This window comes from Suricata suricatta, chromosome 13 (genome assembly GCF_006229205.1).
Source record: "Suricata suricatta isolate VVHF042 chromosome 13, meerkat_22Aug2017_6uvM2_HiC, whole genome shotgun sequence".
NCBI lineage: Eukaryota > Metazoa > Chordata > Mammalia > Carnivora > Herpestidae > Suricata > Suricata suricatta.
Window position 1 is genome coordinate 31,654,175 of NC_043712.1, and position 17,951 is coordinate 31,672,125.

General features: G+C 44.5%; 2 protein-coding genes across 3 annotated transcripts; one reads left to right on the top strand and one right to left on the bottom strand.

Annotated features, from left to right (window-relative positions):
• Positions 1-431: 431 nt before the first annotated feature.
• On the bottom strand, positions 432-7,178 carry SEC61B (SEC61 translocon beta subunit). The gene is made up of 5 exons (XM_029919895.1): positions 7,083-7,178; positions 6,814-6,974; positions 6,520-6,617; positions 3,898-3,999; positions 432-1,326 (listed from the first exon to the last, which is right to left on the bottom strand). Exons 2-5 carry the CDS (start codon positions 6,814-6,816, stop codon positions 1,239-1,241), a joined length of 291 nt encoding a protein of 96 aa, XP_029775755.1. The 5' UTR covers positions 6,817-6,974; positions 7,083-7,178; the 3' UTR covers positions 432-1,238.
• Positions 7,175-15,197, top strand: ALG2 (ALG2 alpha-1,3/1,6-mannosyltransferase). Of its 2 annotated transcripts, XR_003901810.1 has the most exons (3): positions 7,204-7,626; positions 10,369-12,178; positions 12,282-15,197. XR_003901810.1 is itself a non-coding variant. In XM_029919894.1 (2 exons), exons 1-2 carry the CDS (start codon positions 7,279-7,281, stop codon positions 11,269-11,271), a joined length of 1,251 nt encoding a protein of 416 aa, XP_029775754.1. In that variant the 5' UTR covers positions 7,175-7,278; the 3' UTR covers positions 11,272-15,197. The 2 variants fall into 2 exon arrangements, 1 of the variants encoding a protein (XP_029775754.1); XM_029919894.1 differs by having other exon boundaries at positions 7,175-7,626; positions 10,369-15,197.
• The last annotated feature ends 2,754 nt before the right edge of the window (positions 15,198-17,951 follow it).

The following is a 17,951-nucleotide window of genomic DNA, read 5'->3' on the forward strand; positions in this document are numbered from 1 at the left end:
AGGGAACCAGTTTTTCATCATTTTCCCCCAGTAAGTTGCCATTTGTTTGGATTTACAAGAGCACACTCACCCCTAGACTGCCTTAGGACATCTCCTTTCATCATTTAAACTTGGTACTCGAGACCTAACGTCACTTTACAGCCAGGACTTAAGAAATACACTTAAAAAATTGCTTAGCTGTTCTAAGATGTTTTTCTTAAACAGACTTGAGAAAGAGGTTTTTTAAATTAGCTATTTTTTAAACTAATACATCACCTCTTCATTTTGTGATTCTGTCCAACGACTAGGGCATTTCACACGGATCTCTCACTCCTCAGAAATTCTGGCTTAGAGTCCTAGACTCCTGGAATATGCACTCTGAGCTATTCTTGGTATTTCCTAGGGTCTACGAGAAACTGAATGCTTTTCCTAGAAAGACAACACAAGCTAAGTGAAACTTCAAACTTTTTTATTTTGGGTTGGAATTGTATCAACTCAGGTTAGAAATGCTGGTATCTCACCAATTATTACGGTCTTTATTTTCCAAATGAAACAAAATTTTAGTTGATTAATCTAATTTACCAAATAAATTCTTTCAAAATAGGTTTAACAATTAGTGATTAATAAATGGAAATCTCGGGTCTACACTCACAGAATTAAGAACTGAGAAAGAGAAGTGGCAAAAATATTATCTATAGTTTTAAAGACAAAGAACAGAATGAGGAAACATTTTACCCAAGATATTTGGTTTATGGTCCCTATGCCTATTCCCCTGAATACCAGCTGCCTCTGGACACAGATCTGCCTGATGGGGTCACAGGCACACTTGTTAACAATCACAGAATACACAAAATCAGTCACCAGGACAGGAATACCTGGAAGAAAACTAGAGGAGGCCAATTACAGTATCTTGGATTTGAGGGACTACAGTGTCATATAAGCACTGTTAACCCAACAAAGAAAACACCCTCCCCAAGACATGTTTCTGCATATTCACATGTAAATCTGAAGGCAGAGAGACTAAGGGCCCTGGCAGTCAGGGACTGGCAATGAGACTTGGTATAAATGAATTAAAAAGTTTATTAGCTGTAGAAAAAAACTGATTCCTTAAAACCAATTCTTGTTAAGTTCCCTGTAAAACAATAAGCTTACAGAATATTCTTTCTCGCAAACAGAAAATCACTATGTTTTTGGTCCAAGATATGTTGGGTTTTTTTTTCCTTCTTCTTCAGATGACAGACAGATGGATGCAGCCGAATCTATGAACGAGTGTACTTGCCCCAAATGTGCAACATAAATACAGAAGCGATGAACAGAAGACTCATAACCAATACTGGAACAGGGCCACTGGAAATAAGAAGAGAAGGCGTGCTTACTTTTAGTACTAATACTTCATTGTATCTGTAACACTAAAGATTGCCGAGGGGAGAGCAGGGGGCATCCCTAAGATTCATCCAAGAATATCATTTACAACATTTAATAATAATCCCCCAAATTATTACTATGAATATTTTGCGGGTGTGGAAATGGCATTATGCTTACTTAAAAAGGAGGAATCCTTATCTTCTAGTAAAACATACCAAAAAATACATAAATAAAACAATTGATGTCTTGGAGACACCATCTCTGTAATTTCATGTATTTGGTATTTTCCGTAATAAAAAGTAGTTAAGAAAAATTTCCCAAACTCTTCAAGTCCAACTAACCCAATTACCAAACTATTATTTCAAGTTAATATTTATTTAGAGACAACCTTCATTGTCTAACTAGAACATATCAGGCAGAGGTAAATTAAAAAGTGTTTCAAGTATATAATCCCACTTGATCCACAAACTCATGACCCAGGACAAATATTAATCTCATTTTATAAATAAGGAAAACTGCTGCTCAGAGATTAATTATTACTTGCCTAACAACACACAGCCAGAACAGAAAGGAAGAGATCTGAACTCAGGTTTTCTGCTTCCATACATATTGCTTATCTTAATCTTTAAGGTTCCCAACTAGCTCGATTTATGAGTTTGCTATGAGAAGAAAACAGATTTTACTCATCAGCCCTTCCCAAATCAAATGCTTTTTTCAAGCTGAGGATGAGTACATGGGTTTCTTAAAGGAAGAACCCTTTGATCGCATACAACCTTGACTGCGGGCTGCTGCCTTCCCCCAGCCCAAACCATTAAGAGGAGGCTTGGGGAGTGGATACTGAAAAGACCCCAGAAACCTTTATTGTGAAGGCGGTGAGTGGAGTAACAGAGTCCATTGGTGGCCAACAAACAACACAGAGATCAAAGTCCTTGCTACACGATTCTGTTCTCCCAAAATCTGTACAATTACTGAAATAAACAAATTAAAAAACTACATGGGAAGCAATCTTCACTGAGATACACTTGCTCGTACCCTGTACTGCGGGTGCAATGTTAGAGCCACGTCAGACACGGGGCATCTGAGAGCGCAGCTCCCGAGAGCTGGAGTCTGGGAACCAACTCTGCCCCTCATGAGCTGTGGCCGTGGCCGTGTTACTTACCTTCTCCAAGCCTCATTTTCCTCATCTGTGAAATGGGGATAATCCCAGTGCCTCTCCCGCAGGGTTGCTGAGGTGTTAAATAAATTAACACGAACACAATACAGGCTTGCAGTAAGCTCCAGGAAATGCCATTATCATCAGGCAGAAAACAATTCAGAACTGAGAAGAACCAGCAACAAGATCCAAGATGTGGATCTGTGGATACAAATTCCCAAGTGTGTCCGTTCATCAAAAACACTGCCTCTTCCTGACGATGAAAACTGGTTTGCGACACTTCAAGGGGCAGCTGCTCTCCTGGGAGGAGTCAAGCCCTAAGCAGCGGCAGCAAGCCTGGCTGTTCACAACACGGAGCCCAGAGCACACACAAGCCAGACACCCTCAGGAGAAGAGGTTTTACCACCTTCCTGAAAAGTCCTCTGGGTCCCGTGAAGAGCTTCAAAATTTCTCTCTGAAATACTCACAAAGATTACCCTACAAGTCTTCATGACAATGGTAAGAAAAAATGAATAAATAATAAAAATAAAACCAAATCTCAAGAATTCTAAGGAATTCTTAGGAAGTCTTCATCAACTGCATTTGCAGTCCAAGTCAAGCTACAGGCCAAGTTAATTAAGTTCATCCAAATAAATCTAATTTTGTTTCTTTCTACCAGACAAGCAGTGTGGAAAGAGCGTGGGACTGCACAGTTCAGCTCGTGCTGTCTGCCTGTGACTTGTGGGTGCCCCTGGGAACAGAGGGGCCACGCAGATGAGTCATCAGTATTGCAAGCCCTCAGCCACCACAGAACCCCGCGGGATCAGGTCTGCCACAGGTACCAGAAACCGTAGAGGGCAAGGTGAGCAAGGCCTACGGACCCTGGAGGCCCACTTCGCATCACCTAATGAGCACTGCCAGACGTAAGAACTTAGCAAGTGATATGTTCACCCTCCAGGGTCTACTCACCACCCACCAAGGGCAAGGAGGCCAAAGAACTTCTAGTAACACAGCCTAACGGAGAAACTCCCGTGAGGCTGTAATGATATCAGCTTTGAAAACTCACCCAACTCCAATTCAAGTGGTCACCCCTATTGCTCAGGGAGGGGCGAGAATACCACCCGAAGAGCAACTTCACCTAATTACGCAGCGTTCCCTCCAGCTTTGTTGCCATTCATTTCTTTTGACACAGCTACATGAAGATTTTCTCTCGCTGTCACTCAATCCAAGAAAAGATGTTATTCCAGGCCCATAACTGACTGACTGACACACAGACAAACCAAACCCAGGCCTCCCGGCCCGAATGGAGCTCTTGTGTACCGTGAATCTCATCAAAGCAAACCCCGCTGGTGGCAGAGACCGCGCTGCCTGACAGCCGTGTGACACTGGACAGAAACACAAGGTCTGCTCCCAAGACTTACACCTTGAGCCCAGGGGAGTCTTCCGTGTAGAATCGCCACATGCCCCCCGTGCCTGCTGAGGTCGTGCGACCCGCGCTCCTTGTTCCACAGCTAGCGTTTTTTCTGGAAAGAAAAGAAATATTACCAACAGCTATTTCTCAGATGCCCTTACAACAAGAGCATTATAACATTTGTGACCACTATGTTGTTAAAGAACCAAAAAGAAAAAAAGCACACAATAAAAACAAAACACTTCTCTTAACCTCCCCCGCCCCAAATTCTCGCTTGTACTCCAAAGACCAGGATAACCACTAGGGACTGAGCACTGTCATGTCCTTATGAACACAACAGCCCCAGGAAGTAGTCACCATTTCCGCTTTATAAATGAGGAAAACAGGCTCATAAAAGGTTAAGTGAAGTGCCGGGGGCCACACAGCCAGCAAGCAGCCAAGCTGGGCAGTGCACCCAGTTCTGACTCGAGCCCATCCACTTGCCCACATGCATGGGCACCTCATTTGGACAATGCATTTCAGTTTCTCTTCATACATGGTTTTGAAAAGTAATAAACTCATGCTTAAAAGCCCTGAATCCATATAAGCAGGTTTTAAAATGCTTTTAAACATTTAAATAAAAGAAACAAAAATAATTAAGCTCTCACTGTAATCCAGGTCCTAAAACGGACTGTACCGTTAATAAAAATTTATTTTGTAATGTTTTCTCTATTTGGATATACTGTCTGTAGATCTTAGGCAGAGAGAGAAGATATGCAAAATGCAGACAACACCCAACCAGAACACGTCCCTCACAAGGGGATCAAGGGTTGTGACATGAGCTGTGTGGTGCAGGCGGCCCTGGACCACGGAAGGAGCCACAGCACTTTGCCACCGACCAGGGCACACGGGGAGGAGCCGGAAGCGAAAACCCTGCTGCCACCATCTCTTCTCGCCGCCCTTCCAGCTCTGCCCCTAATCCCCACCTCACCTTCCCATGGCCCAGACTCAAGTTCAGACACACTGACTACGGGCTATCTGGCAGCCTGGGGACTTCGAAGTCCACGTGTATGGCTGTATCTGTGAGAAAACTGATTGTAAATAATAAACATAATTGCACTGGAATTAGAAGAGCCTTTACACACAAGGATAGACATCAGTTAAGCTGTGTGGTAGGTACCTGAAATTTTCCTCCTTGTTCATAAAAAGGAACTTGAGCTAGATAGTAAACCCAGCGGGGCCGGGATGAGTCATCAGCTGAGCCAGGACTAGGCCCCATGCACTTTCCACTCTTCCCACAACCCCCCAATTGCAGTGCTTATTCTCAAAGTCTCCCAGAATCACAGAAGCGCCAAAGAAATCAGTCTAGGCTCTTTACAGATTTCTTGTATCTACTGGCACAGGGGGAAATGCAGAGGGCTTGATAATCAGGGCACCTGGAATTCTCAAAATACTTGCCATCCCTCCACTGGAAAGCCAAGTCAAAGTTGACGAGCCCGTTTTAATCTTTTTTTATTTCCACTGGGGTCTATTTTACCCTTTCCTTCTGGTCACAGTGTAACTGCCTCCCACTTTCTATGCCCAATGGTCCCTTCAAAAATCCCAAGACTACAGGACAGCTTTATTCCTTTATTCATTCATCATTTATTATGCCAGGTCTTATAGTCGGCCAGAGATGATGGGCCATTTCTATCTCTGAAAGAGATAAATATGGAAACATAAATGTTATTATCACCACATGAACAAAATGCTTTGGGAACAAGAGGAGACTCATAGCTACTGCTGCCTTCCAAGGCAGGAAAGGCCTCGAGAGGAAATAACCCCTAAACTCAGTCTTGCAGAATAAACAGAAAATGGGTGAAGGGGTTGTCTTTGGACTAACCTCACTGCTGCTGGATCACAAAAGAAGAGGGGCAGTGAGGCTGAAAAAACACCAAGAGCACTGGTATCCCACCCCCCACCCTTTTTCTTTAAAGTTCAGCAACAAGCAACAAGACACAATCAGAGGGCAGGACAGATTGGAGTGGAAATGACCTGGAGACAAGACTTTGGTAGAAAATGTAAACGTCTAGAGGAGAGAAGATGGGCTAACCTAGAACAGTGAAAATTTTAAAAAAAGGATAGGACGAATGAGCTTTCTGTGTTCCATTCGGTCTCACAAATTACTAAATAGAGACAGAGCCTAAGAAAAATCCAACACGACCCTAAAGTTTTGGCTTTGGGAACGAGCGTATAGTAACATAACAGATTCCTATGGAAGTAAGGGGAAATATAACTGGGGCAGAAGCTAGGATGAAAGGAGACTGACTTTTCTATCAGACAAGTCCTGTTAGACTGAATGTGATGGGACCTCCAAATAAAAAATGTGACGGGGAAGCTCTGGTCCAGAAATCAGTTTAATAACATCAGTTTTCTCAAAGTTGTCTCTGATCAGAATCCAGTTTGTTAACTTTACGTTTTTAACAGCGGTGTCCAAAACTGAGAAATTCGAAGAAAACATTGCCTCCCTCTCGAGACACAAAAGACCAGCGGCCACGTCGCCCGAGGCTCATTTTGCCCTGGTGATTCATCCCGGGGTCTCTTTCTCCGGACCAGCGAATTCTTGGACCCCATCTCTCTGAGACCACAGCCAGAGGGTCGCGGGAATCCTTACCTCTGCCGGACCGTGGATCCGGCCGCCCGGGCGGCCACTGCTTTGCTGGGAGAGCGCCCTGACGAGCCCACATTAGTGCCGCTGGGAGTCGGACCCGGCTAGAGAGAGACCACAAGATAGAAGGGTGAGCGCCGCCGACACGCCCCCAGACCCCAGGCCCTGACAGCCAAGACCAGCACCCGCACGGGAGGCTGGGGACAGCAAGGCTGCCACAAAAGGGGGGCAAGGCAGAAGGCAAGAGTCGGGGCGCCTGGGAGAGGCGGAACCAAGGAGGGAAGGCCAGGGCAGCCATACCATGTCGGAGACTGGAAGGGGTTGGAGGCAGAAATTGACGGCCAAGGAGCGGTGGAGACCTCCAAAGCCAGGCGGCTGGAAGACTGGCTCAGACCCCGCCCCCAGACCCCCGGCGGGGTCCTCGGCGGCTCCCGGGACGTCTGGGCTGTCCTACCATATGCCTGCAAAAAATTTGTTACAGGAGACTTGGTCAGCCGCGGTGTGGGAGGTACAGACTTTCCGCCTCCTTCCTTTGCATCTCAGCGTCCTCCATAGAGTCCGTTCCCTACCAAAGGAAGATATAGCTACGGTCAGACGAGAAATTCCCTCTGGCAGACACTGGGCGCCCGCAGATTTGCGCTGATGTGGCCTAACCGACGCTGGCGCCGCGAGGCGTGGTCTGCCACGTAGAGGCCCCGTGGGAGCCGGGAAGGAGCCTGCGCGAAAGCACGCAGAGGCGCGGGGCGCTGGCGCGACTTCCCGGCCATGGCGGAGAAGCGGGACCAAGACGAAGACCGTGGTCCCAAACCGTCGGTGCTGTTCCTGCACCCGGACCTGGGCGTGGGTGGCGCGGAACGGCTAGTATTGGACGCGGCGCTGGCGCTGCAGGCGCGCGGATGTAGCGTGAAGATCTGGACCGCGCACTACGATCCCGGCCACTGTTTCGCGGACAGCCGCGAGCTGCAGGTGCACTGCGCCGGGGACTGGCTCCCGCGCAGCCTGGGCTGGGGCGGCCGCGGCGCTGCTGTCTGCGCTTACGTGCGCATGATCTTCCTGGCGCTGTACGTGCTGTTCCTCGGCGACGAGGAGTTCGACGTGGTCATGTGCGACCAGGTGAGGCGGCCGTGAGTTCGGCCACGCCCGTGCCCGCCTCGCCTCCTCTTCCCGCGAGGGAGGGCCCACTGCAGGGCCTCTGCTGAGCTCTCCGGTCCGCGGTTCGGAAAGATCGGAACTGATGTGGAGAGATGAGAACTGGGAGTGTGACTAGTTCTCGAACGTTAGTGTGGACACATTAAAGTTGCACGTTGTCACAGGGTCCCATCCTCAGAAGCTTTCATTCTATAGTCCTGAATTGGTGGGCCCCAGAAATCTGCATTTTCTCCGGATCCTCGGGTGACGCTGAAGTAGAAGCGTCTTGGAGCCCGCTTTAAGAAACGGAAGCTTTAGGTGTCAGCCTGCAGTCACCTTTTACTTCTGAGTAATTTGTACGTCTTCTCTCATTGCATTACATCTGTTGACTACTTCCAGGCCACATGCATCCGACTGCCTGTAGCTTTTGCAGCCAGGCCACCCCATTCGTCCTCAGTGTCGTGTTAAAAACACCAAACTAAACATGTCATGCCTCTGTTAAAACTTTAACATAGCTCTCTTTTGGGCTTGAGAGAAATCAAAGTTCTTTTTCTTTCCTTTTTCCCTCCCAAAATTATTTATTTTAGAAAGTGACATTCAGAACAAAAATTCGAATAGTATAAATGTCACATCCCAGTTCCACTCCCTAAAGATAGCCACTGTTAGCAGTTTCTCCTGGATCCTTCCAGAAATTGCCTGTGGCTGCACTAGCATAATGTGTCTGTTCTCAGATGCATCTAATTTGTAATAATGAGGATTATGGCACACCTACTATTTGATAACGACCTTTTTTTCCACCCAAAATTTCTGTTTGGACATCCTTCTATATCAATATTAAAGATTCACTTCATGCTTCATAATAGTTGCTTTTGTTTGAAAGTACTGTAACTTATACATTATTCTGCTAAAAGACACTCATTGTGACCAGTTTTGCAAATAGGTCAGTATTGTAAAGGACATTCTTGTACCCTTTTTTGTGCTTCTGTCAGCATGTCCTTTGAGTAAATTTGTAGAAACAAAGTTGGTGTCCAAGAGTGTTTTTAAATTTTTTACTTTTTTTTTTTTTTGAGTGACTGAACACGAACAGGGGAAGGGCAGAGAGAGAGGGAGACCCAGAATCGGAAGCAGGCTCTAGGCTCTGAGTTGTCAACACAGAGCCCAAGGCAGGGCTTGAATGCACAAACTGAAATCGTGACTGAGCCAAAGTCCCGAAGTTTCACGCTTACACTCAGTCACCCAAGGCGCCCCTCCAAGAGTTTATCTTACTAATATTTTTAATATTTATTTATTTCTGAGAGAGAGAGAGAGTGCAAGTAGGGGAGGGGCAGAGAGAGGGAGACACAGAATCTGGAGCAGGCTCCAGGCTCTTAGCTGTCAGCACAGAGCCCAGTGCAGGGCTTGAACCCATGAACTGCAAACCCAAACCAAAGTCAGACACTTATCCAACTGAGCCACCCAGGTGGCCCCAAGAGTTTATTTTAAATATCAGTAGCTATTGCCAAATTTATCTTTTAAAGAGGCTGTGTCACTTTGCTCTCCCACAGTGTATGATAGGTTCCTGTTATTCCCTGCTGTTGTGCCCATTGGATGTTATCAGCCATTTTAATCTCTGCCAGACTGATAGGTGGGAATGGTTTCATATTTGTATTTCACAAATATATTTGTGTGTTTCTTTAATTATTATTCCTGAGTCACTTTGGTCATCCTTGCTTGTATAAGAAGCTGTTTCTTTTTAAGAAGTGTGGATATTGTGATTGTAACTAGTCACTAAGCAGGAAGCAGCTGAGACTAGTGAATAGGGAAAAAAAAACAGCTTGGAAGTAGGAGACCTGGATTTGGTTCCATATCTGCTACTTTCTAACTAAGAAGCTTGGGATGAATATCACAGTATTCTTCCAGTGGTAAGTGAGCCAGAGATCAAGTAATTCGTACATGTTACCCAACAGGAAAGTCGCTAGGAATGCCAGCATACAGTTCATGCTTAGTAATGATTCTGGTTAACATTTATTGAACACATACTGAGTGCTAAGTTCTTATGCATTTTACATGCACCTGTGCATTTAATAGTCACAAACACCATACAAGGGTTTTTGGAACTGTAGTTGTCACCAGGTGACAGAAGAGAAAACTGGGGCACAGAGATAGGTAGATTACTTGGTCACGGTCACACAGATTCCAGAGCCTCTACTCTAACCTACTATATAGATCATCTAGTTCCTTAGGAGGAGAAACCTACTAGAGCTGCTCTGTCCAGCGTGGGAGCCACTAGGCACATGTGGCTATTAAGCACTTGAAATGTGCCTAGTCTGAACAGATACGGTGTCAGTATAAAATACACGTGATATTAAAGAATTAATGTGGAAAAGTCGGATGTAAAGTTTTTATGATATTGATTACATTTTGAAATGATAATTTGATATTTTTTAATTTCACCCTTAAAAAATTTGTAATGTGGTTACTAGATTTTTATTTCCATTGGACAGTGCTGTTCTAAAGGAAACCATTTGGATTTTTAAGTACTGCATTTTAAGTACTCCGCACACAGCCAGCAGATGTCTGTGAGCCTTTTATACACTGGCCATTGTACCGGAGGGGAACACAAAGCAGAATCTGACATTGACCATGAGGAGCCAATAGCCTAGCAGGCAGGGTGGGTGGCTGCGCTTTTGACTTGGTTGAAATGGAGTTGACCAGTCTGTATTTGCTGTTGATTTTTGCTTTGGCTAGGTGTCTGCCTGCATCCCAGTGCTCAAGCTGGCCAGACGGCGTAAGAAGATCCTGTTTTATTGTCACTTCCCAGATCTGCTGCTCACCAGGAGAGATTCATTGCTGAAACGCTTATACAGGGCCCCGATTGACTGGATAGAGGAGTACACCACAGGCATGGCCGACTGCATCTTGGTCAACAGTCGCTTTACAGCTGCCATTTTCAAGGAAACATTCAAGTCCCTGTCTCACGTAGACCCTGACGTTCTCTACCCGTCTCTGAATGTCACCAGCTTTGACTCAGCTCTTTCTGAAAAGCTTGGTGATCTCGTCCCCAAGGGGAAGAAATTCCTGTTCCTCTCCATCAACAGGTACGAAAGGAAGAAAAATCTGACCTTGGCGCTGGAAGCCCTGGTCAAACTGCGTGGAAGACTGACGTCCCAAGATTGGGACCAGGTTCACCTCATCGTGGCGGGTGGTTACGACGGAAGAGTCCTGGAGAACGTGGAGCACTACCAGGAGTTGAAGACAACAGTCCAGCAGTCCGACCTGACGCAGTATGTGACCTTCCTGCGGTCTTTCTCAGACCAACAGAAAATCTCACTCCTCCGCGCCTGTACCTGTGTGCTTTACACACCAAGCAACGAACACTTCGGCATCGTCCCTTTGGAGGCCATGTACATGCAGTGCCCAGTCATTGCTGTTAACTCGGGTGGGCCCTTGGAGTCTGTCGTCCACGGGGTCACAGGGTTTCTGTGTGAGCCTGACCCCATGCACTTCTCAGAAGCAATGGAAAAATTCATCCATGAACCTTCCTTAAAAGCCACGATGGGACTGGCCGGGAGAGCCAGGGTGAAGGAAAAGTTTTCCTCTGAAGCTTTTACAGAACATCTCTACCAGTGTGTCACCCGACTGCTGGTATAATCAGACTTTTTGAAAGGCCTTTATGCTGTATTCATTCATACCGCTTTTTGTAGCTTGTAGACTCTCGAAACTGAGAAAGAAACCTAGAATCTATTGCAGATGAGATTAAAAGAAAAATATACTTGAATCTTAAATCTGAGCCACTTTCCTCTACACCACACCTTCCCATCTACTTTCTCAGAGAAACAAAGTATGTTTTATGCTATGATTATTCCACCTCTTAACAGTATTGATTAAGGTATAAAAATGATACAATTCCACATTCAACAGAATATTTTAGTTATATTTTCTCTGGATCATTGTTGCTCTGCCTATAAATTTGGAGTCCTAGTGTGCCTTACTTGGTTGTGATAGTCGAAGTTTATCATCATTAAAATCAGTTAATTTGAGTTTGTAATGAAAACAGGGTCAGTGTAGTTCCCCAAATCAATGCACCTAAGCCTTCACTGTCCTCTGTTACGAAGTTTTTGTCAGTTATGCCTTTGCCTGGATCCAGCACAAGAATGTTCCATACTTTTTTACAAGATGACTTATTATATTTTTGCACACTGAGACGTGGCATCAATAGGTGTTTATCACAGGAGAAGAAAATAACATTAGATTTGGGCCTCTCTGATCTGTGTGGTGTTAGGAACATAGACAGCCAAGTCTGAAGTCCAAAGCTAGAGCAGACTGGATGTTGAAATGAGGGGACAGCATCACTCACAAGTGTGCATCTTGCGTATGGTTGGCACCTTCATGTCCTCGGAGTCATGGGCTTTGTTAATGCTGGTGTTTTGTTAAGTAAGCTCCTACCAAGTGTAAGACATGGTTGCTTTGTGTCCCTCAAGGCCTGCCGTAGATGCCATGGCTGTGAAGCTTGACCCTCCTCCCTCCTCCCAACCTGCTCGTGGTGTTCGCCTTCCAGGTACCCTAGCTCTTTCGTGGTACTGACCAGTCTTACGGTTCCTCACTTAGCTGTTGGTCTAAGGACAAATAAACATAAGGCACTTTTCAACATCTCTTTACAGGGTAATCCAGGACTGCACGCACGGGATGTCTCAGCCCGTCCCCCTTCGGTAAAGCATAAATCCCACGAACTTCGGAGTTTGCAAAGCTCTTTCCAGGCTGTCTCATTTGCTCTTTGCAGGATCATTCCAGGTAGCTCTTAGAGCTGTGCTGACGGTGGAAAAGCCACAGCCACGGCTTATAGCTAGGAAACCCCGGCGCTGTAGCAAACCCCGCTATCTGATGCCAGCTCAGCAGTTCCGGCAGGAACAGATGCCTCTTCGGGGAATGCTTCGCCACCTCTACCTGCCCAGCCCCCAGCTCCACATGTTCTACCTTGCTCGACCTCCTCTAACGTAAGAATGAGGCACCTGCACGAACACTTCTTTCCTGCTCTCTGCTCACTGCCATCTGTTCGCCTCGGCCAGCATCGCCAGCTGCCCTGTGACCTCCTTTCTTTGCATTTCCAACTCCCAGAATCAAACCCATTCAGAGCTGAATAGGACCCCAGAGGTCCCCCAGCCTAATTTGTTCTTACACAGGTGGGAAAACTGAGGCCCCAAAAGAAAAAGGGACCTGCCTGAGGTCACAGTGTCATCATAACTCTCCTCTACTTCTTAATGAAGCCCCTCACATCACCTCTGCTTTTATCAAAAACCCTCATCTCCTGCCACTTCCTTTGAACCCCTTAGTTCTTTATCCCTGACCTCAGCCCCTGCAACTCCATCCCCAGCAGCCTGTGAGGATGTCACCATCCAGACACCAGCGCCACCTACTAACTGGGGGGTGGGGAGCTTTCCAAGTGACAGACCTCCTTTCCAACCTGTCCTCGGAATAAACAGCAACCATTGGGAGGAAGGAAAGGGAGGGACTTTACCATACTGGTTCCTGAGCCAAGGGGCTGCTGGAGCCAGTGCACTGGTCTTGTCAGAGGATCAGGGTTTTGGGTGGGGCTCAAAGTAAGGATGAATTGTCATCGTGACCCAGAGATGTGAACACAAGCAAAACTATCGCTAGACCAGCTACTGATGTCATTTCAGACAAATCTAGAAGTGTGTGTGTTGGGTTGGGGGCGGAGGGGTACAAGTGTAGCATAGATGTGACTTGCCTTTGTGACCTGCCACTCACCCAAGAGGTTGGCAGGCACCATTAGAACAGACTGCTAAAATGATGAAGTCAGATTGGCCTTTGTTTTTCTGGATTACTTCTAGAATTCCAGAGATCCACAACTCTGAGAAGGTGTCCTGATCCAATATTTCTGAAGTCTACATTTCTTATCCAGAAAGTGGTATGATCAGAACTAAGTAGCCTGGCCAACAGGGCGGTTGTGGCGAAGGACAGAGAAGAGTGAGTTGGAGGTGCTCAATCAGTATGTAAATGAGTGAGCCAGAGGATGTGGAGCTGACCTGTAAGTTACTGCATGTCAGGAGCCTGTTCAGGGTTTCACAGGCTGGATGAATTGCCCTTAAGAGCAGCATTGGAAGTCTGCCCATGTCAGGGCAAGTCACACCATGGGGCAACGGACAGGTGGTTTAAAGAACCCCAAGAGGAGTATTTCCCTCTCAATTTGTGCATTGCTTAACTCAATCTTGGGAGGTTTTCCAACAGTCAAGGCAGTGTGGTACCTAACTGAGGATAGACAAATAGATCAATCCAACAGAACTGAGTCCTAAAATACATCTGCACATATGTGGTCAATTGATTTTTGCCAAAGGTGCTTAGGTAATTCAATGGGGAAAAGAGAGTCTTTTCAAGAAATGGTCCTGGAACAACTGGATACCTGTATGGGGGTGTAAAAAAGAAGCTCAACCTGTATCACACATGATATACAAAAATAAACCTGAAGGGAATTCTAGGCCTAAATATAAGAGCTAGATCGCAGAACTTAGAAAACAGACGAGAATCTCCATAACCTTGGGGTAGGCAAAGATTTCCTAGATAGGACACAAAAAGCACAAAGCCCAAAGGGAAGAATTGATAAGTCTTATCAAAATTAAAGACTGCTGCTCTTCAAAGGACACTTTAAAAATAAAAGTGGAAAGACAAGACACAGACTGGGAGAAAATACTTGTAGTTAATTTGTCCGATAAGACCTGCACCCAGGATATGGAAAGAATTCTTAGGAGTCAAGAGGACAGACCACCCACCCTTTTTAAAGAGCAGAAGATTTGAAGATATGCACGTAGTCCATAAGCACATGATAAGATGCTCAACATCATGGGTCATCAAGAAAACGCAAATTAAAGCCACAATGAGATACCAGTACGCACCCACAAAATGAAAGACTCTCAGAATGTTGACAAGAATATGGAACACTTAGGTTCTCACCCATTGATGGTGGGAATATTAAAAAGTACACTTTGGAAAGCACTTTGACAGTTTCTTATAGTTAAACATGATACCCGCCATCCAAACCAACAATTCTACTTCTGGGTATTTTGCTTAAAATAAGTGAACACATATATCTGAACAAAGACTTTTATTCATAGCAGTTTAATGTATTAATAGTCAAAAGCTGAAAACGATCCAAGTGTCCATCAACAGGTGAATGATAATAGGTCAACAAAATGTGGTTTTATACCATGGAATACTCAGCAATAAAAAGGAATGAACTAACGATAAACACAATGACATGGATGAATCTCAAAAGCCTGCTACCAAGTGAAAGAGGCCAGGCACAAGAGACTTCATGCTGTATGATTCCGTTAATAGGAAACTTCAGAGAAAAAAAAGTCCAGTCTACTGTTTTCATGCAGCCCAGGGTGAGGCCGAGACCAGCTGGGTCAGGGCATAAAGAAACTTTGTGTTGATGGAAGTGTTTTATGTAATTATTATGATGCTGGTTATAAAGATGCATGAATTATCAGAACTAATAAAATATGGGCTTAAAATGAGTGTATGTTATTGTATGGAAATTAAACCTCATAAAGTTTTTTAAAGCACGTGTGCTGTAGTTTTCATTTTTATGGGAAATGAAAGATGTTATAAGTGAATAAATACAAAAGTATAGGTGCATACGTAATTATAGAAGTTTCTAATAGAATATATACCAAGGTGATAATTTAGGTTGTCGCCAGGCAAGTGTGACTATCAAAGTGCATTAAATTCTTCTGTTTGCTTGTATTTTCTGATATGGCATAAGTTGTCTTTCTAGTAAGAAAATAAAAGAAAATTGAAAATAAAAGTAAAATACTTAATGGTCAGTTATATTTTTACAACATATTTTTAGACATTTGTGTTTCCAACCATGGCCTTACTGGGGATGTACAGTTCTAATTAATCTGTATTATTATGTATCAAAAGTAGTCCAACATTTTTACAGTTATGAGCAGCCTAAAGGAGAAATAACTTGAATTTCTAAAAGCAAATCCTTAAACTTTTAAAAAGGAGATTTAAAAAGCAAAAGCATTAGAAAAAATAGACATACAAGAAACTTGCCAAACTGCCTACCAATACACACACACACACACACACACACACACACACACACACACACAAGCAATTCTCAAAAACAAAAATCACTAACTGGTGATGCTTGTTTTCAAACCAAATCACCGTGTTGACCAGCTTGCTTTCAGCCAAATTTGAGGCCTCTTGTGTTGTGGAACCAGGAAATCTCACTTAACACTCCAATTTCCTAGAGCAGTACAGTCTCCTGTGTCAGGATGTACATACCACTATTTCACATTCTTAACAATTAGTTAGGACTCTTGGTTGCAAGTGACAGAAACCCAATAATGGTTTAGGCAGGAAAGGGAACTTGGGGAAGCTACAGGGATACATCACCTTATCACAAGGAAAAGTTGCACAGCTGAACCAGGAGAAGTGCAGGGGTGTGGCTAGGCTTGAGGTTCAAATAAAACCAGAAATTCAGATGTCACCAGAATCCCATTTCTGTATAGAAGACTTCACCATCATTCACTGTGGACTAGTTTCTTCCTCGCAGCAGGAAACATGGTCACCAATGGCAGCAGAGACCTCCCTCTTACTGTCTGTATCATCCAAGTGGGTCGGGTCCTTTTCTTCAGAGTTTGGAGGAACATCAGTGAAGGACAGAGATGGACCCTTCTCTTAAATTCATGCAGCACATCAGGGGCAGGTTTCTACTGTTTGCTGGGCTCACACAGCGAGGCGGAGGAGGCCCTGGGCAGACAGAGGAAGGAGCCAGAAGTCAGTGGGTCAGGCAGACAAAGCAGGTCTCCTCTCCAAGACTCAAAATGGAGATCCCTCAAAACAGTCCACTCAGCGGGCCCTGGCAAACAAGCCATCCCTTCCCACTTACATTTTGCCAATGGCTTCCACTTCTACAATAAACCTGTCTGTTTAGGACCCACTTGTGCAAGAGACTGGAATAAAGAAATGAAATTGTTAATGTTTAATACTCTCTAACCTGTAGAATCTTGCATTGTTTGATATTAATAGTCCCAAACCCGACTTTCTTTTGGGGCACATTTGAGTAATCGCAGTTTACCCATATTTTAACTTTGAATATTTTATATTTTGGTTTGTTTAATCAGAGAAACCTTGAGGGGCCCCTGGGTGGTGCAGTTGGTTAAGTGTCTGACTTCGGCTCAGGTTGTGATCTCATGGTTTGCGAGTTTGAGCCCACATCGGGCTCTGTGCTGACAGCTCAGAGCCTGGAGCCTTCTTTGGATTCTGTGTCTCCTTCTCTCTCTGCCCCTCCCCCACTTGTGCTCTGTCTCTCTCTGTCTCTCAAAAATAAATAAAAATGTAAAAAAAAAGAGAGAGAATACTTGAATTTAAGGATTTTTCCCCTTTATACCTAGGAGTATTGGCCTTTGATGTTTTATGAACGATTACTGGAATTGCTTTAATTACAGCTTTAGATGATAGATAACCTGTTCTACCTTTTTTTTCTTAAAAAAAAATCACCTGCTTTTTCTTTCCCATTCTTCATTCTTTTGATATGAATTGTTATATGTGATTATTCCATTATTTTAAGATAACAATTTCTTTCAAATATTTTAATCCTTTGAGGTCCATTTGACAAGATATTCGCTATGATTGCTTAGACCTATTTCAGTGCAATCCACTGGTCTCACCGTTTTCTAGAAGTTCTTAGCTGCCATCCTCATGTTCCCTCCATGTGGCATACACCTTTGAATGACATATTTTTCAGAAAGAATATATGCATTTGCATAATTAATTTCTATTGCTTTCACATATAAATAGCTTGATTGGATATAAACTCTTGAATCCCACGTTTTTCCATTAAAGCTTTGCAAATGTTGGTACATCTGGGTGACTTAGTTGGTTAAGCATCTGACTTCAGCTCAGGTCATGATCTCGCAGTTTGTGGGTTTGAGCCCCGCGTCAGGCTCTGTGTTGACAGCTCGGAGCCTGGAGCCTGCTTCAGATTCTGTGTCTTCCTCTCTCTCTGCCCCTCCCCTGCTCACGCTCTGTCTGTCCATCTCTCTGTCTCAAAAATAAATGAACATTAAAAAAATAAACCTTTGCAAATACTGTGTTGTATTCTAGGCAGCTTTTCCTATAGTATGTTCTGGGGAAAATAGGCTGTGAAAGATGCTTCAGGAAAAAGGACTCCATGACCATTTAAGTATGGGAAACATTCCCTATCCCTGGAATGGTGCCAGATAAAGCAGCATAGTAAAGGCCAAGGGACATCCTGAGGTAATGAAAATGGTTTAACTTTATTTTCAGTGTATCTAAGC